Below are 25428 nucleotides of genomic sequence, written 5' to 3'. Positions count from 1 at the left end.
TTGAACCAACTGAAGCTCATCCAACAAAACAGGACAAGACTGTGCTCCGGACATCTCACTAGGATCTACTGCTATAACTTGAGAGTCTAGGTCCTGGCGGATACATGAGATCTTATTCTGGAAGTGATCGGCAAACTGATTACAGCGGGCCTCCGATGATTCCACCGTGTCCGGAGGGTTTGAATGGAGAAGCCCCCGGACAACTCGAAAGAGCTCCACTGGGCGGCAAAGAGATGATTTAATAGTGGCAGCAAAATGATGTTTTTTAGCTGCCTTCACTGCTCCTACATAGAGCTTAGTCGAAGCACTAACCAGCGCATAATTGTATCCGTCGGGAGTTCGTCTCCATTTCCGCTCAAGCCGCCTCCTATCTTAAAAACAATACTATTCTGTTAAAAGAAATAATTTCTTTTTGTGAAGAATGTGACTTTTAAGTCACTGTAACCGCCCCCCCCTCCCGCATATGCCACAATTTGCTTAACAGAATATAAACAGCATATGGAGAACGGTATATTCTGTTGATTTAGTGGAATTACATTGCAAACTCCATCACCACATTGATATGGAATGTACTGTTTGATGGATTGTCTCACCTTTCTGCCAGTGCTCTTAAGAATGCTAATTTAGTCCAGGGTCTTTACAGTTTTCATGAGATGGGAATAGATTTTACCTTAAGAAATGTCATTTAAAGATAGATATAGGTGATTATAAATCATAGAACATGAATAGCTTATGCTTTTTTAAAAAAAAACTAACATGCAACAGATATACTGAATGTGTAATTAATTATGAAATTAAGCTCTGTGAAAACCTTATTAGCCACTCTTAAATGAGTACTTTTACTATGTAGTTTTAAAGTCAAGAATCAGGCATTCTGCCTGCTTATACTTTCTTCTTTACCGTTCCTTGCATTAAAGGCAGAATAGGCAGCCTATGATGGGTAAGGATGCTGTTTTCCCCGGCCTTAAACTTTTATTTCTTCCAGGGGAAAAAAGCACTGCAGCAGGGCAAACGAGCAGCAGGTTCAGTTTGGCCCCAGTCTGCATGGCAAAGCCCAGGTGAGTGGTACAGTCCATCTCTACTTTCATGTTCAGAGGTGTACTCAAATGAGTTGACCCATGTTTCTCATTATATATATTACACATTTTAAACTTCTTTGGGAACATTGCCCAGTACATCTATATTGAAGCTGTATTTTGGAAAGCCTTTGGGAACCTCTGTTTTAGAATTCAGTCTGCAGAAGGAAAAGATTTCTAAGTCCCACTGATTTCAAAAGAAATGAGTGTTTAACCTTGGATTATGCCAATAGATTTCTGATAATGTTAAATTAGTTGTCTTTTAAACATTCTATTATAGAATATATCATGCAAGAGAAATGCTAGAAAAACACAAAATCTGCAAGAGTGATGTCTGAACATTGTGTGGCCAGATCTTATTAGTTTATATAGCTTTGGCAGTGTCAGGGGGACGGTGCAGAGCAGCATATGATACCTGACTAAGATTTGTCAGATAAAATTGTCAGATAAAATTCACATCAAAAAACAAAAATGTGGGATAGATTTATGTCAAATCTGTACGTATCTGACTGAAAGGCGTTTAAGCAGATGCTCCTACTACTGATACTGAGCCTGTGTCTGCTGTGTAACAGAATACAAGTTGTGCTGTTGTACAGCATGCCTGCTATCAAGTGCTCTAGGTACATAGTAGCAACAGGATCAAACCTCTGTTAGGAACAGATGAAGTGATAAAATGTTGCAGTTGTGTGTTTAGTCATGCTGGATCCTGTTGCACATTTTGACACTTCTTTGTGATAATAATGTTTAGTATTTTGCATTGTTCTTGGATGGAAAATAAAGAAAACAAAGTTATGAGTAGCACAATATTTAATGTTTGAATTACCAAGAATGTTTGATTTAGAAGAAGAGCTTTTAATGCACTGTATCAAGTGTTAATGTTCTCCATATAGTTTGGGATTTAAGTACAGTAGTAGAAAACAATGTACATATCCAATTATAACCATAGAAATTACTATAATTAACATATCTCCCAGCATCAAGCAATTTGTATCAAAGTTACAAGTGTAGTCCGAAGACAGTCAGATTTGGTAGTTAATAAAATAGGCATTCAATGTCATTCAATGCTGCCTTCCTTCTGTAACCTGCACTCAGCTATAAGCTGTGACTATTTTAAGAATGTGGCTACAAGAGTCATGTTTTTTGTGGTTGTAAATATGTCTATACTAGATTGCACAAATCAAAATGGATGAATCCATACATCCTGTCTGAAGACCACTTCATTCAACCATTCACTTTCCTGACTTAAACCATGTAGATATTTTGATTCACTTTATTTAAGAGGTTTTGTGGAATGAAGTTCACAAGAGAAGCTAAGTAGCACTTCACTTTTCAATTGCAAATTGACATTTACTGAGTTTTTTCCAATCCCTGTTAAGTCAATTCTTTTCTACGTATTTCTGTTTCTTAACTATTTTACTATTTATATCTTTTCTAGTAATAGAACTGTCATTGTGCTTCATTTTAATTTTTTAAAATGCACTGTGATATGCTGAAACATATTTCATTGTTAAATATAAACTGATATATCCTGCATGCATGTTTTCTGCAACAGAATATCAAAGTTTCTACCTCTGTTACGTTAAATGAAAAATTTTCTGGGCTCATTAAATTCAAAGGAAAAAACCCAGTCTTCAGCAGGTAATACATTGCTTCAAATACTGTATATGTTTTAAGGAGAAAACAGTGTGAAACTATGCCAATAATTATTTAAAGTTTTCCAAGAAGGCGATTGTATGGAAAACCTTTATATGCGCTTGTTTGGAATCACCACACTGCAAACCATCATTGACATATGAAATCTCATCATAAGTCTTTTCACTCTGCAAAGTTTTTTTTCCCTTACCTAACTCCTTTAAATTAAGGTTTGGTTGACTGTCTTTTAAGATGCAGCTTGACCCAAAGAGTTCTTCCATAAGAGTAGTTTTCTTCTCTGTTGATACTGTAGGAATGAGGTCTTCCCCTTGTGTTGAAGTGGTGTCCTTTTGCTTTGTTTTGCTAACCTTACCAAATGAGGGTTCATAGGCACTGACTGAATTTCCTGCCTTAAACTCAACTGTATCATCCTGGTGTCTATTCATTTGTCTGCTATTGCAGGCTGTGCTTGTGTTGGACAGTGGACCTGTTGAAGGGTATCCCTGATGCAAATTTTCAACAGCTTCAGAAAACACATACTGTTTTTTTAATTTAGAGGGTGTTTTGTATCTTTGTGTTACTGTTTCCATTTTATTACAGCCTGCTTGTTTGGGCTCATTTTCTTGCTTTTCAATTGCAGCTTCTTCCAGATTATTCACTTTTTGTTGGACATTGTGTGTAGACTCAAATGATCGGTCTGTCCTTAATTTCTCAAACTCTTCTTTCAACAAGTTTAGCCCTTGTCTTTCTCTCCTGTTCTTCTGTTTTTCTAGGTTTTTACATCTGAAAAGTGTTTCTGTACTCTGATGTATTTCTTCCCCTACTAACTCTGCAAAAGAAATATTATTTCAACAGTTGATGTTCTTATAAGCAGTCAGGCAATAACGTTTGTATATAATGATTTTTATGTTTAGAATGAGAAATAAAAACACACTGAGGGCACATCTATATATTCCCTTAGCTACATATTCCCTTAAACGCAGAGTTGCCAGCCTCAACAAATCAGCTGTGTGTGAGGTTGGGAAATATGCCCAGTTTCTCTACTAGGGGAAAGCAACAGTAAGTGGTGGGGATTGCTCCCAATACTTGCTTTGTTACATGGGAAGGTGCTAGCAATTTATTTATTGGCCCCTAGAAAAGAGCCTTATTCGAGAAGCTAAAACAAGTGATAGTGGGTTTGATTCCATTATTTCTTCCTTAAGAAGGTAATATGCATATCAGTCCTCAGAAACTTAGCCACGGATTAACAGAAAGGAGGATTATATGTTTTCGTATACAGTTATTTTGCACATGAGCTCAAATGTTTATTCCATAAGAAAAGGATATACTCTATAGTCATGGGATGTTGGAATATCAATTATCAATATACCATTGAGCTGTTATGGAATCAGACGTATAAATGGCCAACATGGCTGAAGGTTCAACAAATTTTGTGTACTATAAAGTAGACATAGGGAACCTCCAATCCACAGGCCTAATCTGCCCCCCCCCAATCTGGTTACCTGTGCCATGCCCCTTCCCCCATTCTGCAGTGAGCTGGCAATAGAGTGAGAAATTTCCCATCTCAGGAGGCAGGGGAGTGAAGGATGCCTGTAGGACAGTAGGGCATCTCCCTAAATATGCAAGAGTACAGTTCAGGATATGGGCACTTGAAGAAAAAGGGCTCTCTTTTGTCCACGTGGTGGTGGAAAGGAAGCTTTAGAGAAGCTACATAGCCACCAACATCTCACTTCTCAGTTTGACCCATCCAATAGCTGCTCTAGCTTCTTCAGCCACACCTTCATTGGAGGAGGAAAAGAGGCAGGAAATGAAAGAGGTTCTACCTCACACTGTGCAGCAGCATCTGGTTTCTTCTCTGTCTACCGACATGGCAGCGGCTGAGGATTTTCATCTCTTTGTTTCATTTCAGCCATGATGGAGGGGTGAACCCTCACCCCATTCCTAAGCTGAGCTGTGTGGATCAGTTGAGAAGAGGCAGTGTGTATGATTGTGTTAAGGGAGCAGAGCTTGGAAAAGTTACTTTTTTGAACTACAACTCCCATCAGCCCAATCCAATCAGCCAAATGCTGGCTGGGGCTCATGGGAGTTGTAGTTCAAAAAAGTAACTTTTCCAAGTTCTGTAAGGGAGTGTTTGTGGTATCGCTTAACTTTGGGTTTGACCCCATCTCCTATAGGAATGTGAAAGCATTCCACCACGGTAATCTAGCCTTCAGGCTGAAAAAGTTTCCTCCTCTCTGCTGTAAGGTTTCCTTAATCTATATTTATAAAGCCATATCAGATCTGAAATATGGTTAAAAAGATACCTGTGCATGTTCTACCTGAAATGTGTTGCATTGGTAATTTTGCACTTGGATTAAGTTCTGTTATCACTTCCATCTCTTTGTGCACATCACATGGTTTGTTTTTTGAGTTTGTATCTTTGGTTATCAACTCCTACAAACAGTTGTAGAAAGAAAAGCACTTAGTCTATTTCATTTGCATATTTTGCTTTTGAATATCTGTGAATAGTGACAAGTGTTCAATGGATTCTCTGTTAATAGCACCACTCTCACCTGGATTCAATTCTTTCAGCAGTTTTCAAAGCATGACCTAGTCAAAATGTATCTGAACTCCTCCAAAATTAAGTTGAAAATGAAACGGACTGCCTTCAAGTCAATTCCGACTTATGGGTGACCCTATGAATAGGTTTTTCATGGTAAGCGGTATTCAGAGGTGGTTTACCACTTCCTTCCTCTCAGGCTAAGAGGCGGTGATTGGCCCAAGGTCACCCAGTGAGCTTCATGGCTGTGTGGGGATTCAAACCCTGGTCTCCCAGGTCGTAGTCCAAAGCCTTAACCACTACACCACACTGGCTCTCAAAATTAAGTTAGGCTTAAGAATAGTGGTTCATCTGACTTCAGACATGTACTTGGTTTGGAGACAATCTAAAATGTATAGGATCACATGAGTCCTTCTGACACACACTAAAGTCCACAATAGAGGAAGTCAGAGTAGCAAAAAGCCTATTAAAAAAAAGGACTTCTGCCCTGTGAATCTCAGATCATAAATCACAGAAACAAAGTGAAAGTGACAGGGAGGGACTTGTGCCTTCCTCACAAACACTGCTGTAAGAACTTAAGAAGAGCCCTGCTGGGTCAGACCAAAGTCTTTTCCAGCATTCTGTTCTCAATATGGCCATACAGAGGTCTATGGAGCACAAGTAGAACATTTATTTATTTATTTATTTATTTATTTATTTATTTATTTATTTATTTATTTATTTATTTATTTATTATTTTATGTATATCCCGCCCTTCCTCCCAGCAGGAGCTCAGGAAGGCAAACAAAAGCACTAAAAACACTTTTTTTGTTGTTGTTATGTGCCTCCAAGTCGACTGTAACTTATGGCGACCCTATGAATCAGTGACCTCCAAGAGCATCTGTCATGAACCACCCTGTTCAGATCCTGTAAGTTCAGGTCTGTGGCTTCCTTTATGGAATCAATCCATCTCTTGTTTGGTCTTCCTCTTTAACTACTCCCTTCTGTTTTTCCCAGCATTATTGTCTTTTCTAGTGAATCATGTCTTCTCATGATGTGTCCAAAGACACTTTAAAACATTATAAAAACAGACATTAAAATACATTAAAACAAAACAACTTTAAAAACTTTTTTAAAAGTTTAGAAGACATTTTTTAAAAAGTTAAAAAAATTGTTTTTTTAAAAGAAAGTTTAAAAGCAGATTAAAAAGCAATTCCAACAGACTGGAATAGTTCTCAACTTAAAACGCTTGTTGAAAGAGGAAGGTCTTCAATAGGCACCTAAAATATAAGAGATGGTGCCTGTCTTAATATTTAAGGGGAGGGAGTTCCAAAGGGTAGGTGCCACCACATTAAGGGATAAGACGGTCTTTCAGGTATCCTGGTCCCAAGCTGTATAGGGCTTTGTACACCAAAACCAGAACCTTGAACTTGGCCTGGTAGCAAATGGGCAGCCAGTGCAATTCTTTCAGCAGTGGGGTGACATGTTGGGGATACCCTGCCCCAGTGAGCAGTCTCTCCACCACATTTTGCACCAGCTGCAGCTTCCGGACCAACCTCAAGGGCAGCCCCACATAGAGCACATTACAGTAATCCAGCCTGGAGGTTACCAGTGTGTGGACAACAGTGGTCAGGCTATCCCGGTCCAGAAAGGGCTGCAGCTGTCTTAGCAGCCGAAGCTGGTAAAAGGCACTCCTAACCACTGAGGTCATCTGGGCCTCTAGTGACAAAGATGGATGCAGGAGCACCCCCAGACTACGGACCTGCCCTTTCAGAGGGAGTACGACCCCGTCCAACATGACCCCAACATGAGCACAACAGCACTCTCCCTGTCAAGACCTCAGCAGCTGGCATTCAAGAGATATACTGTTGTTTTCTGTGTTCTTTTAATTGTTTTTATTTTATCTTGTACATTACCTTATTCCACATGTGTGGAAGGCAAATAATAATAATAATATTGCTTTCAATACAGGAGGTAATGGAGCCATCAAGACTAAGAACCACTGATGACCTTATCATCCATGAATCTGTCTAATCCCCTTTTAAGGTCATCCACGCTGTTGCCTATCATTCCATCTTGTGGCAGAGAATTCCTAATTCAGCTGCGCAGTGTGTGAAGACATACTTCCTTCTCTCTGTCCCTCCCAACATTTAGTTTGATTAGATGATCCCTAGTTCTACTAGGGAATATAGCTCATGAAAAATGTACAACCCAGACATGTGTAATAGGTCTGTCATTCCATATATTTCTTCAGAAACTGAACAAAGACTACTATATGTTGTGAGAAACCCATAGGTTCTCTTTCATGTCCTTGTCAAGCATAGGAATGGTATAAAGAAAAATTACAAGGCAACTTAAAGATTGCAGCCCTTTTCTCACTCACTATCCTGTTGCTGTAATGTAATTACCACCTCAATGCCATCTTCAGAGTAGAAGATGTTTCAGCCATACTCTAATGATGCATGGTGGAGGTAGTTACTCAGGATTCTTCACTGGGTGTTAACACAACTGTGCCAAAGGTGATCCAATCATAGTAGCATTGGTATGCTAAGTTCATCTATCACTATCTCATCTCATGTCTTATCTAGCTGTTATTTATAGCAGTTTGTAATTAGTTGAATGTTCATAATATGACTTGTTTCCCCAAACGGAGCAATCCTAAGCATGTTTACTCAAAAGTCAGTCCTGCTGTGTGGGCTTACTGCCTAGTAGGTGTGTTTTGGACTTCAGTCTTAGGCCCTCTTCACATGTAACAACCCAAATCATGACTTAGCCCAGACAATGAATGGTAAAACAAGAAGAAAATTACAGCTCGTGGTTTGTTTGAAGTAAGGCAAACCATGAATCCAGATTTGATCATAACACTAAGCCAAACCATGCCTTAGCCTCAGATAGTGTGGCAGCTGCAGGACTGGAGAACATCAAAGCAGCCGCAATCTTTGCTCTGGAAACCTGAGCATTTGCTTGTTCATGCTAAGCCATGGTTTGGCTTAGCGCTACATGTGAACTGCAGACACCTCAGTGATGAAATAATTTCATTGAGAAGGAAAATAGTATTTTCACAATGTAGATGTAATATGATTCAGAAAACTGGAGGGGTGTTAAAAGAATCTGTAAGTTATAGGAAGAAACAAAACAATATAAGAGGAAACAACACTTAAGGACAAGCAGTAGCTAAGAGTTGTAGAAGCGTTATTCAGATCTGTCATACCTCTTTTAAAACACCTGAAGTTTTGTCTGCCTCGTGGTTTTGAAAACTCCTTGCTTCTAGATTAATATCTACTTGTATTGACTTGCTGACATTAACATCTATGAAAAAAACAAGAAGTAAATATTGAGAAGTATCCCCCCCCCTTCCTTCCAAACAATGATCATGAAATGCTGATGCCTGAAATTGGTGGGGAGCAACATAAGGGGCAATAAACTGAAAACCAATCCTGAGAAGACAAGTCCTATTGGGTAGGTGGTTCATCAGATCATGAAGACAGTATTCACACTTTTCTTAATGGGGTTGTGCTTTCCTTAAAGGATCAGGTTTACAGACTGGAGACCTCATATCTCCACCTTTTGCCACTAGAGGCCCAAACAGCCTCTGAAATGAAGCACTTTTCATCAGCTGAGGTTGGTGTGCCAGCTGTGACCTCTGGACAGAGAGAGCCTGGCCATGGTAATCTGTGCTCTGGTAACATCCAGGATCAGGTAGCACAATGAGTTTTACATAGAGCTACCTTTTGAAGGCTGCCAGTGGAGCTACAGTGTAAAATGTGGCCAGTAGGCTGCAAACTTGGACTGGATGTTTGGCTCATATTGTGCTGATGCTTCAGGCATTGCACTGGTCTCCAATATGTTTCTGAGCACAGTTCAAAATGTTGGTGATTTTCTTTATACGCTTATATGGCTAAGTATTTTGTTTGGGGCCTGGTTCCACATCAACCTGTGAGATTATCAGCACACTCATCTGGGTTCCCCTGCTTTCTGAGGTAAGGTAAGGTGAGGTGGGTGGTGACTGAAGAACAAAACAGGATAGCATAAGACATTTTGCTTCCCGAGGCAAAGGACAAAATGGATATTCCCCACCCTCCACCACAGCCAAACCATCTACAAAAAGCCAATTGAACTGACAGTTGAATCTTATTTCAACAATGACAACAGAACAGTACCCTCTACTCCATCTGAGGACAGCAAGTTAGCTTGCGGAGGGGGGGGGACCGAGCACATGGCACATAGCTCTGACCTCCAAAACCTTACAGCTGCTCTTTGCCTCCCAGCTTTTTCTGTCACTTCACACTACCTAATGGGAGGACTGGCCCTGCTGAAGAGAGGGACTTTTTTGGTAACACATTAATGGAACTCCTTCCCTAGGAAGGATCACCTGGCATCCACTCTGCTATCTTTCTGGCACCAGGCAAAGTCATACTTGTTTGTTCTTTTTTGTGTTTTAATTGTGTTTTTATTTTGGTTTGTTTTTTGTTCTCCTGAGGGCTGTTGGGTTTTTTAGCTCTGTGTCTTAACTCATTTTAACTGCTGTTTTAGTTGCTTGTTTTATTATTACTGATTTTTGTTTTGTTTTATTGCATTGATTTTATTGTTATGAGTCACCCAGGGGGCCATTTGGCTGAATGTCCTAAATAAATAAATAAATGCAACAGTCTGAAACTTCAGAATATCACTGATGCACAATCTGATCCCAACCATGTTTGTTCAGAAACAAGTCACACTGATTTCAATTGGACATAGGAAGCTGTCTTAGACCAAGCCAGACCATTGGTCCTTCTAGCTTGTCTTTTTTTTTTTGGCGGTGCAATGTGTAAATAGCCACCCTAGTTGGACTTACTGCCAAATAAATGTGCTTAACATTGCTGTCTTTCAGTGCAATTATATATATATGTCTACTCAGAAGTTCATTGAGACTTACTTTCAGGTACCTGTGTATAGGATTGAACTCTTAAAATTTATGAACAAATAATTCCTAGATTCATAGAATGCAGTAGTACTTATGACACTCTCTTCTTAAACTGACCAGCAGAAGGACAACAGGAGGGGATATTATGTTAACCTTTCCCACAGGTATTCCTTTTTACGCATATAGTGGGTGTGATCCATAACACTGACATCTGTTTGTAATTAAACATTTGACGCTGTGTTTATTTATTTCATTGGCTCCACAAAAATGATAAGAGGGAGGAAATGCAATAATGGATGTTGTAAATAGTTATTGTTAATACCTATAGTGGGAAAACTCTGGCACTATATTATTGGAGAAATCTCTATAACTTTTCTCAGACTGAGGACTAGGGGGAGCTGTATATCTAAATGTGTAGTAGTGTGGCCTAGGTTATTCTTACAGAAATCATCTACCTCAGTTCTGCAATTTTAAATTTTGCACAGTAATTGAGCCAATTTATTTCTGATAACTCCCCTCAACTCGATAATTCTCAACACTGACGACTACGGAAAAGCTGTAAAATAGTTTGAGATGTAATTCATACAAAATTGGTTGAGATTTAAGATTTATCATTGAAATCTCAGCTGGGTAAATTGCTGACAGGCAGAGTAATATTCAGGGCCGGCACCAGAGGGTGGCCAGGTCAGGTGCTGGCTGAGGGTCCCTGCAGCCCAGAGGGGCCCCTCCTTAGGGTGGGAGGGTACTACTCCCATTCTGTGATCTGTGTCAATTCCCGACCCTGCTGCGGATTGCAGAGAGGGAGCTCCCAGGATCCTCCCCGCACATAGTTATCATGGGCCACACATGCCCCACCTAACACTCCTATAAATGACGTGTGTGCTGCACGACCATGCCTGCCATCAACCAAGATGGCGGCGGAAGCTTCCCTAAGGGGTTGATGCCCCTGCCGCCATCTTGGTTGATGGCAGGCATGCACACACAGTATTTACAGGAACACCAGAGATAGTTGGGACATGTGTGTGGGTTATTAACCCTGTGTGGCCTATATACGAGGTTGCTCTCTGACACCGCAGGCCCAGGGCAGATGGATACCCAAGAGCCCTGGCATGCCTGGTGCCAGCCCCGGCAATACTAACCCTGGCTGGGCAGCAACTGGGTGTGATCAAGAAGCATAGCTACCCCTGCCCACGGCAGCCTGATTGGAAAACGGGGAGAGGTAAAATCCTACTCTGCATTATTCCAGCCTGGAACTGGCATTGTGATTGGGTCCAAATTAAACCTGATGCCATCAAGTAATGATAGTGGGGCTGGCTCAAAACCCAGTGGATCCCAGGCTGGCTCAGACCCTCCCCGGGAATGCCCCATTTTGGGGCTTTCTGTGGGCGACCTAAGACCAATGGGAATTCCACCAGCAGTACTTCCACCTACTCCTTTGTTGAACAGAATGGGGGAGCTTTGTGCCACAGAAGTGACAGCATCACACCATGGATAGAGGTCAGTGGAGCTGTTTTAGACGAGGCAGAGGGAGGAAGACCTGTGCCCTATTCAACCCCCCCCCCAATGCAGCAGATTGGGGGTTTGGTTGCAGAATTAATGAACTTGTTAATTTACACTATTTGACTCTGCTGCTGTGGAGGCAGCATTACTGAAATAGTTAGGTGGGGGATCTTAGTGTATGTCCGGTCACTTCCTTCTTCCTGATCAGTGCTGTGATACTGCTACCCCTAATGAGATTCACAGCCTACCTTTCACTGTGCCAATCATCTGTTAGACAGGATGGGAGCAATCACATGGACTAAACAAGCCTTTCCCAACCAGTGTGCCTCCAGATGTTGTTGGATCACAACTCCCATCAGCCTCAGCCAGCATTGCCAATGGCTGAGGCTGATGGGAGTTGTGGTTCAACAACATCTGAAGGCACACCAGTTGGGAAAGGCTGGACTAAACTGTAACCTTATACATGCTTACCTGGGACTAAGTCCTATTGAATTCAGTGCGGCTTACTTCTGAGTACACATGGATAGGATTGCACTGTTAATTGGGAATAAGCCCCAATGAATTTAGTGGGATTTGCTTCTGAGTAAACATGCATATCTTGAATATTTATCATTCCCCCACCCATGTGCCCATCCATTCAAAGACAGGGCATCCCTGTTCTAGCTCTAATCATCTGTTAAGCGATAAACACCACAACAGACACTACAGTCATTTTTCAAAATAACAAATACTGCAAAGTTTTCTCATAGGGCTTTGGCACATGCAAGTCTTACCACATCTACATTCCCCATTAAAATAGCAGTCGAACATTGTGCTACCTTTTGGGGAAAGCTCTGAACCACCTTTGTCCTGTTGACCTTTAAGCAACCGGTTTGCATAAATATTTCTTACGCCAAGTTCGCGTTCTTTTTCCTATAAAAACACAGTATTAATCTAATAAAGGTGCAATAGAATTTATTATATGAACCTCATTTATCTACATATCCTAATTAGCTGAATTCACTATACATTTTATTCATATGTAAATAGCATGTTTTGCTTATCCATAATTCTAATTGACCAAATATTCTGTATATCTCTCAGGTTATTTGCAGGATAAATAGAGCTCATTTGCCTGAGATTGCAAAGCTTTCTCAAGCTTGCCTGAAGAGCCTATCCAGCATGTCCTTACAGTGTAGGGATGGGAAATATGTTTCAGCCCAAGGGCCATATTCCCTTCTGCGCAATCTTCCAGGGGCCACATGCCAATGACGGCTGGGACCAGAGGCAAAAGTGCAGAGAGCAACAAAAGTGAATTTTATCTTTGTACAGGAGGGTAGTTTCTTCACACAAATCCCTCTCTATCCAGGCAAGCAAGAAACATTACCAGACATTCAATGGCACATTCCAGCCAGGCAAAAACACACAAGAAGAGCAGAGCTGATAAGAGGTGTGGCTTGGGATGGGGTGTGGCCTGGGGAAAATCCTGAGGATACAGTAATCCATGTTTTAGAGCTTGCCTAGGGACTCCAAAATGCCAAGGAGCAATGCTGCTCCTGACAAAATGGTCTTGAAAGCACTGATTCTTTGTGTAGGCTGCCTACTATTTGAACTATAAGTTCAGCCTTTACTAAACAGGTAATTTCCAAAGCAAAAATCAAAACTGGTGAGTATTTAGCTTAATATTTGACAACTGTCATGCAACAGTATTTAATATTTGCTTGTTAATGTGCAAGAGTTTTTCATCTAGACAACTTTATGTGGTTGCATCCATGCTGTGGAACTCCTTCCCAAGAGATATTTGCCATGCTTGTTCCATTGAAAGTTTCAGGCAGATGGTTAAAAATCATCTGTTTTGACAAGCTTTTAATAATCTCTTGTCAGTGTTTTCTTTTGCTGCTATCTCAGTTTTCATCTGTAGAGCGATTTTCTTTTTAATTTTATTGCACTTTATGATTGTATTATTTTAAAGGTATTTTGAGGACATATGTCCAAAAAGTGGCCCATAAATCTAATTATAAACAAACAAAACTTGGTGATAGTTGATAATTTGACAACTTATGACATTTTATGTCTGTAACACAATAAGAACGCAAACAATCAAGAATTTTCCCCAGATAATTGAAGCATTCAGGCTTTGAGTTTAGAGGTTACATTTCATAGTGAAAATCCAAAATTTGAATGTTCAGGTTAATTTTAAATTTTGTTTCATTATAATAATTCAGAAAGGTCCAGTCCAGCTCAGTGTCATATTGGTAACAGCAAGTGAATTCCAGAATTGAAGACAGAAGAACAACAAATTTCCATGGGGAAAAAGTTTTGGATTGGACACCCTGGTTCACTTTTTCTTATTTTAATTTTACAAGAAGTAGCATTAACCAGTTTGGGCTCCAAAGATTCTTATAAAATATTTTGGCACAACGTGATTATGCAGATTCATCAAAGGGTGACAAGTATTTCTAGTTATCTGCTACAATATCCAAGAGCTGCTTTTCAATATGTTATCTGATTCAGGGTTTATTAGCTACACTTAGGAATACTTTTAATTATACACTGGAACACACATTTTTAAAGGAGGATCTTGACTGTACTAGGCATTGTAAAATGTGCAAATGCTCTCTATAAATTTATAATTATAATAAAATAAATTCAATTTGAAGCTTAAATACCTTGATTTTTTGGTTAAGCAACTTGATTTCCATTTGCAAATTTGTGGTAACCAACTGAGCTTCAATAGTCTTTTTCTTCTCAACTGCTAACTGGTGACTGAAGGAAGTATTATTCAACAGCAGCTGCTTTTCTAAGTCCTAAAAAGATTAGAAGTATGACAATTGTACGGAGAATTTACAATCATACAAACTTAAATTTAAAAAGAAGTGCCATAACAGACACTGTAAATTTTAATAAGTTCTTTGGAAAAATGAAAATCATCACTCTTACTGATTTTAACAGCCATTGATACTGTTTTGTAAGAACTTGATTTTTTAAAAAATACTGAGAATGACTACCTTTAAGATAGAAAAGTGAGCTAAAAATAGTCTCCATAATCAGAAATGTCACATTGCTCACACACTGAGTGCTATTCAGATTATTTATAAAAACCCTATATGATGGAACTTCAATTAAATTTTATTTTTAATATATTTTAACTGGTGGAAGTGATACAAGCCCCCAGTTCATTTAAGAACATAGTAAAAGAAAGGAAGAAACCTGGTTCTGCTCCCTCCATTTAGCAAAGTCAAGTTGAAGATACAGCAGTTTATTTTTATCCCACTTTCAGACAATTATCTCCCGATTCACATCAATTTTACAAATGTGAAACAGGTCCTGCCATCAGGCTTACAACTTAAAAAGACAAGACACAAAGGAAAGAGAAGTTCTTCAAGCCTAAAACAATGTGCTAAGCTATAAGCAAGCATTTATATCCAGTGTGGACTAGGCCAATCTTCCCATTAATCATAATCCAATAAACCAAAAGGATGCCTAATTTCTGCCAGTATCATCAGTCTCTTATGATGGATGTACTCATGACCCTCTTAATGGAAGAAAACACATATCCGAGTCTCTCAGTGTTTCTTTTGATATCTAGAGCAGAGGCTCCCAAAATAAGCAATACAAATACAATGGGTACAACAGGCAGAAAAATAAGGCCTGGTTAGGCCTGGTTATGGGACTGAATCGGCCTTGGTCGCCCTATGAATGACCTTTATTGGGAGAAGAACAGTGGGAGTGCAACCCTGTTACTCTTACTTGATCTCTCAGTGGCTTTTGATACCATTGACCATTGTATCCTTCTGGGCCGACTTGGTGAGATGGGTACTGGAAGAACTGTTTACAGTGGTTCCGATCCTATCTCCAAGGTGGTTTTCAGATAATAGCATTGGGCGATTGTATTTTGGCCCCCTGGCAGTTGTGCTGTGGGGTGTTGCAGGGTACCATCTTGTCCTCCATGCTGTTTAACATCTTATGAAGCCCTTGGGAGCGGTCATCAGGAGATTTGGGGTGAGGTGTCAGCAGTACGCTGATGATACCCAGCTCTATTTCTCTATAGCATCTGAATCAGGAGAGGCCGTGCAAGCCCTGGACTGCTGCCTGGACTCAGTGGTGGGCTGGATGAAGGGCAATAAACTGAGTTTGAATCCTAGCAAGACGGAGGTGCTGTGGGTTGGTGGTTCCTGAGTTCAGATAATTAATCAGTTGCCTGCTTTGAATGGGGTTGTACTCCCTCTGAAAGAGCAGGTCCGTAGTCTGGGGGTGCTCCTGCATCCATCTTTGTCACTAGAGGCCCAGATGACCTCAGTGGTTAGGAGTGCCTTTTACCAGCTTCGGCTGCTAAGATAGCTGCAGCCCTTTCTGGACTGGGATAGCCTGACCACTGTTGTCCACACACTGGTAACCTCCAGGCTGGATTACTGTAATGTGCTCTATGTGGGGCTGCCCTTGAGGTTGGTCCAGAAGCTGCAGCTGGTGCAAAATGTGGTGGAGAGACTGCTCCCTGGGGCAGGGTATCGCCAGCATGTCACCCCACTGCTGAAAGAATTGCACTGGCTGCACATTTGCTACCAGGCCAAGTTCAAGGTCCTAGTTTTGGTGTACAAAGCCCTAAACAGCTTGGGACCAGGATACCTGAAAGACCATCTTATCCCTTATATATCCAGTCGATCACTGTGCTCTGTAGGTGAGGGCCTCCTGCGGATACCATCTTATCAGGAGGTCCGTTCCACACAACATAGGAAACGGACCTTTAATGTGGCGGCACCTACCCTTTGGAATTCCCTCCCCTTAAATATTAGACAGGCACCATCTCTGTTATCTTTTCGGCGCCTATTGAAGACCTTCCTCTTTCGACAAGCCTTTTAAGTTGAGACCTTATCCCAGTCTGCGTCTATGTTGCAATTGCTTTTTAATATGTTTTTAAACTTTTTTAAAACAATATGTTTTAAACCTTTTTTAAGATGTCTTGAAAGCTTTTTAAAAAATGTTTTTAAAGATGTTCTGTTTCAATGTATTTTAAAGTCTGTTTTATGATGTTTTTAAGCGTTTTTAGTGCTTTTAGTGCTTTTGTTTGCCGCCCTGGGCTCCTGCTGGGAGGAGGGCAGGATATAAATCAAATAATAAATAAAAATAAGTGATTCGTCAAGACCCTCAGCAATTTTCAAGTGGTCTGGGGGGGGGGGAAAGTTGGGGAATTACTGATCTAGAGGAAAGGAGAGCTCTCCCTTCCCTTAACACCTAGTACTAACTGCAGACATGTTTATCTTGCACATCTTGCTCCACAAACCTGAAAGGAATTGTTCTCATAACAAGCTGACCTATCCATGGCAGAAGCTAGCACCTTGAAGTCAACAGTGCCTTGTTCGTTCTGGCAACAGCTTCCCTATCCTGAGCAAGCGACAGGGACAAGAAGCTGTTGCTGCAGTGAATGAGGTGCTGTTGCCCTTTGACAATGCTAGATGATGTTACTGCTGAAACTTGGGTCAGTGAAATATAGCGGCAGTAGTGTCTCCTCTCTGTTTTCCAAGAGCCTGCAAGTTGCTGAGGCATAAGCCAGTCCTGCCGGCCTCTCCTGCTCCTGTATAGGCTCTCTTGTCTTCTTCCATATCTCAAAGCAGAAAGTGATGAGGGCTAAAAAATGCATGCTCCTTTCTTTATAAGGGAGTCAAATGTCGATATCCAAAACTTCAGTCTGGCAGGCATGGAGATAATTGTACAGTAGCTTTCCCTATTAAAGTGATGGACTCCTCTAAGGCATGAGATCATTTGATAGGTCTTGCTCTGTTTCTCTCCTCATTCTGAACATTCAGGGCAGGGGAAGCCCTGGCCATTGGCTATGCTGGCTGGGGCTGATGGGAGTTGGAGTCCAACAACATTTGGAGAGCACCACCTTGGGTACTCCTGATGTAAGAGCACAGAAAAGGTGGCAAAAAAGAGGAAGCATTTGGGAAAGCACATACCACAGCCTTGGATGTCTTCATAAATTTCACTGTATCTCTCTCTCCTGTTGCTGTTTTCAGAGTTACACTAAACTGTACATATATAAACACACAACTATTGGCTACCTTGGGTCTTGCTTTTACAAGAAGCACTTGCTAAGTAAGCCCTAAACCACTCACCTATTGTTTCTGGGCTACATCTGCCCTTTCAATAGGCCAGTTCTAATTAAGTTAGGTCAGCAACTGATTGCGGGGAACCTTTGGTTCCTGGACCAGAGGCAACCCTCAAGGGCTTCCTATCCACTCCTTGGGCCTCTCTTACTTGACCTCATCCCCCCTTCTCTTTGAATATCTTGCTGGCTGCAGGACAGAGGGGGGAAACAGCAGATTGCAGTTACTGGGGGCCCAACACAGAATGGATCTCTGGCAAGGGTAGATAGGCTTTAACCATTTGTCTCCCCTTTGCTGAGGTCCAATCTGGATTGGTCTCTCTTATCTGCAATTAGCATTGCCAAAAAAAAAAAGGATTAATTCATTCAATTTAACAGAAAGGGATTGCTAATTATCTACCAAAGTCACTTATATACTGAATGTTATGTCACAATATTACTGGTTCCACAATCACCTCTGTCTGGGGAAGCACCTGAAGGTTATGTCACACCTAGTGTGGTGTAATGGTTAGAGTACTGGGCTAAGACGTGGGAGATCAAATCCCTACTAAGCCATGAAGCTCACTGGGTGACCTTAGTCCAGTGATACCCTAGCCTACTTCACTGGGTTGTAGTGGATATAGAGTGGAAAGGAGGAGAACCATGTATGCCACTTTGAGCTCCTGGGATGAAAGGTGGGATATGTGTAATAATAAATAAAATAAAACACTATAGATAACATGTTCTGAGTGGAACTGAGTTCACATTCCATTTCCACTTGGGCTGGCTTAGTGGTTTTAGTTAGAACATTATCACTCCAAGCCTAAACATTTTTACTCAGATTTACTATTAATTTCATTGGGCCTTATTTCTAAATAATTCTGCCCAGGACAATAACCCTAGGTTGCAAACCTATACTAACTGACTTGATAGTAAGCTGCATTGAACTTAATAGGGCTTACTTCTAAGTTGACATGTATAGAACTGTCCTGTTCATCAAAATTCTTTATTTGTAAATGGTAGTAATAATGACCAACTCCATTTAAGAAACGGTTGATTCCACCCTCAGGGCTTTAAGCAAAAATAATTTTAGATCGTTCCTCAAGTATGAATTTCCAGCTATTCATATTTGTAAACTCTGAACAACAATTTAAAATGAAATGAAATCTGAGTATGAGCACTGAGCTTTCATATTAAAACACAACTTGAAAACAAGCTGCTTCCTGTAGTTAAGTTTCATGTCCGTAATTATGCAAATGGAGTTTTTGTTTCACTTCAGAGTCAGGAGATGCAGAGTTGTCCCCATCCCCAAAATAAATGGAAAGTTCTCTGCACACTCGAATGATCCTGCTGCACACCCAAGCAATAGCAATTAATTAGAAATCCAGCAGTATGCTTGCAGATATATATTTCTTGCTATCATTCTACAAAATGCATTAGCATACTTCATAGTACCTGAATTTTCTTATCACCAGCTTCCATTCTTTGTGTAAGGGCTGTTAACCTGCGTCTGAGTTCCCCTCTCTCTGCAAGATTCTTGTCTTCAGAAAGTTTCTGCAATGCCTGCAAAGTGTCTTTTGTCTTTAGCAGTTGTGTCTCAACTTCTTTAAGCTTTCTGGATGCATTGCGCTCCTGCTCCTGAGATTTCCTGAGAAGTGCCCTTAGAGTCCTCACTTCGCCACACTGTTTTGCTAAAAGATCAGGCAAATTAGTCTCTGCATTTTCATATTTACTTATTGCTTTCAAATGTCGATACTGAAGCCGCTTCAAGATCTGATTTTCCATGTTAGATGCTTCCAGTTTTTTCTTCAGAACAGACACTTCATTTTTCAGCTCTTTAACTTTGTGAAGTCTGGCTGACAATAAGCGGCAAGCTACGTTATTCTTCTTCTGGGAATTTATAATACTGTCAGTAGTGAAAAAAGTCTTTTGCTGCTGTTTCTTCTTAGGTAATGTTTTACTCCCTACATTAAGACCAAAACAAACCAAGATGGTATAAGACAAGAGAAAATAATAAAATACATGTAAATCTGTATAACAGATAACATGTGGTCCTTCAGATATTGTTGGATTACAACTTCCACCATCCTTGATCATTGGCCATGATGGTTGAGGCTGATGGGACTTGAATGCAACAACATCCAGAGGCTGCCCCATCTCTTCTGTATAAGTTCCAAACCTACTATAGTCTCAGGAACAATGACAGAAGATGCAAGAGACTTTATTGTTCAAACATACTGGGCTTATGTGTTCAATGCATCAGTATTTTCACTGGTGTAGTTTGCCTTCAGATTGTATATCTGACATAATCAGAATGTCCATCCATTCTGGTGATCACACCTGGGTTCTTTTTAAATAACTATAAAAGATTAGGGATGCGTGAGCGTGTGTAGCTGCATTCAAACATCATGCTGCACATGGTTTAGCACAATAGGAATGAGTTGTAGTGTGCCTTAGACTCGCGTACCCCTCTCCTCTGCCACCCATATGATTATAAGGACTTCACAAGTTTTCATTTCTGCTTTTAGTTAACTACAACTTGCCATGTTGTCCAGATGGTCAACATTAACTATGGTTTAAACAAGCCAGAAACCATGGTTTGAAGTTAGTTTCTTTGAAATTAACCATAGTTAATGTTAGGCACAAACACAACAAAATGTGGTTAACCACAGTTTCTGGATATGTAAATGGACATGTTGAATTCCTCCTCGCAGTTGTGCAGGAGGAGGGGGGATCACAAGTCTGAAGCTTGCTGTGGCTCATTAATTTTATGCACAATACTTTATCTTTGGAATTTATTTATTTGCAATATTTATAAACCACTAAACTTTACAAAATACTGTTAACAATATGCAACAATAAATAATACCAATACAATAAGAAAAAACAGGTACAACAGTTCTCAGAAAAGAAGTCTGATATTGCCTTCTCATCCTTCTGTGAAAGCCTGTAAAAATAAAAAAAATTAGAGTCCGACCAAATGTGTACAGTATCAGAGACTGTCTAACTTCAATGGGCAATGTGATCTACAAGCAGGTATTTGAAGAAGAATGGGTACTATGCATTGATTGGCAAGTACAAAACACAGCATCAATATTAAAAAAAAACTTGCCAGAAAGCTTTACCTGACTCCATTTCATACTGATGGCATATATGGTTCACCTGAAGACATTTTGGGACAGGCTAGTCTAAGACATGTTATGCCTCTGTGGGGCAGCAGAACTGGAGAATTTGTCCCACTATTTCTTGAATGTCAGCTTCAAAAAATTTTAAATGAGAAGTTATTGTCTCTCCCTGTTTAGAATCTGTCACCAAGCAGCTACTGCTAAACAGGTTTGCAACATAGTAACAGCACAAGACCTTGAACTTTGACAGTTACACTCTGACATCAGAGGTCACAGAAATCTTTTTCAAACCATGAAACACAGATCAATAGACCGACATATACAGTAGGGCCCCGCTTCCCGGTGCTTCGCTTCCCGGCGTTCCGCTAATGCGGTGGCTTTCATTCCCCATTTTAAAGCTGATTTTGCACTTTTGCGGCATTTTCGTGTCATTTTCGCGCGATGCGCCCCATTATACTCAATGGGTTCTGCTTTACGGCGATTTCCGCTTTATGGCGGGGGTCCGGAACGGATCCTGCCGTATAAGCGGGGCCCGCCTGTACATAGCATTTCTCTACATTCTGATATCAAAGAAGACTATCGAGCCAGTAGCAGTTGGTAGGGTGGGGCCATGTTGCTCACCTGGCTTCCCAATGGCAGGGTGGCTACTGGTTACAGAGAGGGGGAGGGGTGAAGCATAGGGGAGGTCCGTGCTGTGCAGGCACAGCGGAGGAAGCAGCAGATTGGCTCTGCCACTGTGCCTGCATTGTGTGGACCTCCCTGCCGCCTCAGCTCTTCTCTTCTCAGTATCCAGCAGTGCCCCTGGCGTTGGAAAGCCTGGTTATTATTTATTTATTTATTTATTATTTGATTTATATCCCGCCCTTCCTTCCAGCAGTTTACAGATCCTTTGTTTTAATTCATAATGCTTTAATTATTTTCTGTCCCTTTAGAGCACATGAAAACAACAAAGCTTAAAGGAAAAGTTGAAGGTCAGCTTTTGATCTGCACTAAAACCAGGGGTGTAGTCATGTAGGGTCTTGGGGGGTCTTAGACCCCTTACTTTTTTGGGAGCAGGGTCCCAGAATCTCCAGCATCCTGTGAGCCAATCAGCATGAAAGAGGTGTGTGTTAGCCACTGTTAAGAGTCTTCTAACATGTTTCCTTGTCCTTTCCTGCTGATTGAAGCTAATCAGAGTGAAAGAAGGTGAGTCAGCCACTGAGAAGACTTTTTTTAATAGAGAACACCCTCCCACTTAATGCTTATAGGCTTCTAGGGATGTCGATGTGGAAGAAGGCATTAACAAGGATCTCATTCTCAACCCAGCAGCAAAAAGGGGGGGAGTGGCTGTGACTATCATGAAGGGACCCTACACTTCTGATTTCGCCTCTACGCTACTGAAAACAGACTGCAGACATATTACCATATTCAAATACTAATGCAGGGATAGGGAACCTCAGGTCCAGTGGCCAAATGCAGCCTTCTAAGCTTCTCTGTATGGCCCTAAGGACTCTCCCCAGAGAACACCCTCTCCTTGCTCTGCTATGCACCCCCCCCTCAGTATTTTTGCTCGGCTGGAATGGGTCTTGCTTCCCTGGATGGAAGACAGAGAGATTGTTTGAATGTATACAGAAACTAGCCTATTGTACAAAGTAAAATTTACATTTAGTGCTCACTTTTGCCCCTGGCCTCAAACATCACTGGCATGTGCCTCCCAGAAGATTGCCAGAAAGGGAATGGGGCTGTCAGACTGAAAAAGGTCTCCAACCCCTGTACTAGTGAGATGACTTGCCCACAAAGTTATGGGAATGTTTATTGAACCATATTATTGCTGCACTGGGCTCCTCCTGATATGAATTTAATAAATAAATAAATAACATACAAATGGTCTCTAGATGACTACAACTCTCCTTTCCAGCTGTCTTTGCCCCATTGTTCTTTCCTTTGTCCTCTACTCCCTCCCTCCACCTCTTACGTCTTTAATTCTTCTTCCTACAGACAAGTGGCTTCCAAAAAAATATAATATTTGAAGCAGTTTCAAGTGTCAGGGATACTTCAACAACAGAAGCTGAGAAGGACAATTGGAAGTTCTACCAAATTAATTCAGTCCTAATTTGTCACCAATAAGCTAACATAGCAATGATTAGTGTGGTCCACTGTCTTCTTACCTTTGGCTCGGTGATCAGTTTCTTTCTTCTGCATTGATAATTCCTCCGCTTTGGTTTCTGGTTGTCCTAAAAGACTGCTGTAGCTGCTGCCATTGCTACAAGAGGTTTCTGAAGAGTATGTGTGAAAGTCTTCATAATTGTAAATCGGAGAACTTCCACAGTTGTTCTGTTCTGAACAACTGCTGCTATCGCTGCTAGCCCTTCTTGAAACATTAGCATGGAAGTCATTTGAATAGTCAAGCTGAAAATTTTCACAGTGACTGGAACATTTACTACAATTACTAAGTTTACCACTCTGGCTTTGGGTACCTTTGCAGAGCCTAGCAGGAGAATCACTTGGACTTCCACGTTGTGTAAATTGGTCACGTTTATTATTTTCTTCAACTATAAAATGGAGTATATAGTCATCTGAAGCCATCATTCCATTGTTAGAAATCCATAGCCTACCAAAGTCAGGAGATTGTCAATTATATTGAAAACCACAAAAAGAACATGGTGCTTAAGACAGAGATTGAAACTGTTATATGTTACTGCTTACTCAGGATCTCATCCTTTGGTTTCAGAAGTAGTTTGTTCCAATTCTGCACCAATTAATCTTCACAGTTTGTCACATTTATTATATAATTTCCTTTCTGAAGATGTGTGCTTGAATAACAGATTATATTGTTAGTATTGTCATCCACAAACTGCAATTCCTCATGGAACAGAGCTTGAATTCTGACTTCTTTCAAGGAACTAAAATGTAAAGCAAAGGTAACAGTATTGCCATTTTTATATATTGCAAAGTATTTAAATCTGCATGGGAATTTTTTGCATCAACTCACACTGTTTCCGGGAAAATACTGTATAAACATAACATTATCCCGGGTGACTTAGAAAAGGGGTAGCAAGTTATTACTACTGCAGAAGCCCACAAAGAATCAGAGGCCCTTAATTGTATAAATTAGCTTTCTTATACACATTTTAAAACATGTTTTAACACTCTATTAGTCAACTTTTATATAAATGAAGCTAGCTTCTAAGATACCCTGGGCTCCTGCTGGAAGGAAGGGTGTGGTATAAATAAAATAATAAATAAATAAATAAATAAATACAGAAAAAGAGGACAAAGAAAGTGGAGGAAGGGTGGGATAAAGTATTATAAGTGACACAGGAATAGATAATAGAGATATGGCAGGGGGGAACCTTGATAAACTATCACAAACTGCAACTACAGAGGGGAAATAGGAAAGTAGGGCACTGTACATTGTGGGTGGGAGACGCGTGTGTGGATAAAATATGGTTAAAGCAATTCTGAGGAAGGCAAAATACTTATTGAGGCTGTTTTGAAACTTTTCAAAAGTTTCAAAAATTAAATGTGAGCTAACATTAGAAAATGTATAACTGCCCCAACGCCGGTATCAGCGAATCATGAAGCTAGATACAGAATGCTACCATCTCACCGTGGCGTGGGTACCAACTTTCCTGATTGATGGGGTTGGGGGGGAGCTAAACAAGCTTTGCCCTTCCTACTGCCCTCAGCCGAATGAGCACGTCTTCTGCAACCCCTTGTTCCTTAACCTTTCTGAGCCTCTCTTACGCAGAGCGAGGAGGATAAATAACACTCTATCCCCTATACAAATCGGAGTGCTGCCCCGTTATTAGTCCCCGGGTTTAAACTTCCCTTTCCCAGTGTTCACACCGAAGCTTCCACCCCCAGTCCTGTTCACGTTACCTGGTTCCTTGGGCTGCATTGGCGGAAGAAGTTGTTTTCAGATCTTTGTTGCTATGGCAACCGAAGAACTCCTTCGCTGAGAGTCATGGGACTTGTAGGACAATGATGAATAGAACAAAAAGTCGAAGATTCAGAAGTCTGGGAGACATTTTATCATTCCTTCGCCATACTTCCCTCTCCTCCCCCTTCTCAATCACTGTGTACATTTATAACTGTTGTGTACCGGCCCTGTTCCTCGTAGCATAGTTCCCAAGTTATCCGTCCAGGGGGCTGCGAAAAGGAAAGGAACACAATAGGTCTTTCAGCGATCTTACAAAAAAGGAAGCAAGCAAACACTTTCCTAATGAATAGTGCGATCGGTATCGCCCATTTCACATGGACTCTCTGGGTATCGAATATCCGAAGCGGCTTCTATCTAATTAGAGCAAAGGATCCTGTTGAATGAAGGAGCGTACTAAAAAGAATGGCGCTGAATAGAATACGTTTTCAGCAGATGAAGTTTCTCTGACTTCTTATGCCACTGGACTCTGGCCTGGAGTGGCAAGGGGATCAACCACCCCCTTTCTCGTTGTTGTTCTGCTCTCCTTCCCTGCTTGCCCCCGTTTCGCAGGTTGGGATGAGACTCCGAAGAAAATGGTATTGCAATGCAGTTTGGTTTTGACTGCCGCTGCAGCTGTTTGTCCCTCTCGGGCTCTACCACCAGGCCAAGTGATGTGCTAGTGGCTGCTAGTGCTGACATTTACGATCAGAAG

General features: G+C 40.9%; 1 protein-coding gene across 3 annotated transcripts; it reads right to left on the bottom strand.

The window, feature by feature from the left end:
- Positions 1-1865: 1865 nt before the first annotated feature.
- LCA5L (lebercilin LCA5 like) lies at positions 1866-24759 on the bottom strand. Of its 3 annotated transcripts, XM_061627644.1 has the most exons (9): positions 24405-24661; positions 23501-23697; positions 22963-23405; positions 19146-19654; positions 14278-14415; positions 12448-12541; positions 8438-8535; positions 5012-5141; positions 1866-3537 (listed from the first exon to the last, which is right to left on the bottom strand). In XM_061627644.1, exons 3-9 carry the CDS (start codon positions 23381-23383, stop codon positions 2780-2782), a joined length of 2148 nt encoding a protein of 715 aa, XP_061483628.1. In that variant the 5' UTR covers positions 23384-23405; positions 23501-23697; positions 24405-24661; the 3' UTR covers positions 1866-2779. The 3 variants fall into 3 exon arrangements, with proteins under 3 accessions (XP_061483628.1, XP_061483629.1, XP_061483630.1); XM_061627645.1 differs by lacking the exon at positions 24405-24661 and adding an exon at positions 24677-24759 and having other exon boundaries at positions 22963-23697; XM_061627646.1 differs by having other exon boundaries at positions 5027-5141; positions 22963-23697.
- Positions 24760-25428: the final 669 nt, after the last annotated feature.

The sequence above is a fragment of the Rhineura floridana genome, chromosome 5 (assembly GCF_030035675.1).
Source record: "Rhineura floridana isolate rRhiFlo1 chromosome 5, rRhiFlo1.hap2, whole genome shotgun sequence".
NCBI lineage: Eukaryota > Metazoa > Chordata > Lepidosauria > Squamata > Rhineuridae > Rhineura > Rhineura floridana.
The sequence above is the reverse complement of the archived record's forward strand: the minus strand, read 5'-3'. Positions and strand labels throughout refer to the sequence as shown.

Excerpts from the sequence above, each read along its gene's own strand:
- LCA5L (XM_061627645.1), bottom strand. The coding sequence starts at position 23,383 with ATGATGGCTTCAGATGACTATATACTCCATTTTATAGTTGAAGAAAAT. Across the intron at positions 8,536-12,447 it reads TTCAGAGCTTTCCCCAAAAG|ATGTTAATGTCAGCAAGTCA; the intron begins GTAGCACAATGT and ends TTTTTTTCATAG. Across the intron at positions 5,142-8,437 it reads CTTCAGGTGTTTTAAAAGAG|GAGTTGATAACCAAAGATAC; the intron begins GTATGACAGATC and ends AACTGTTTGTAG.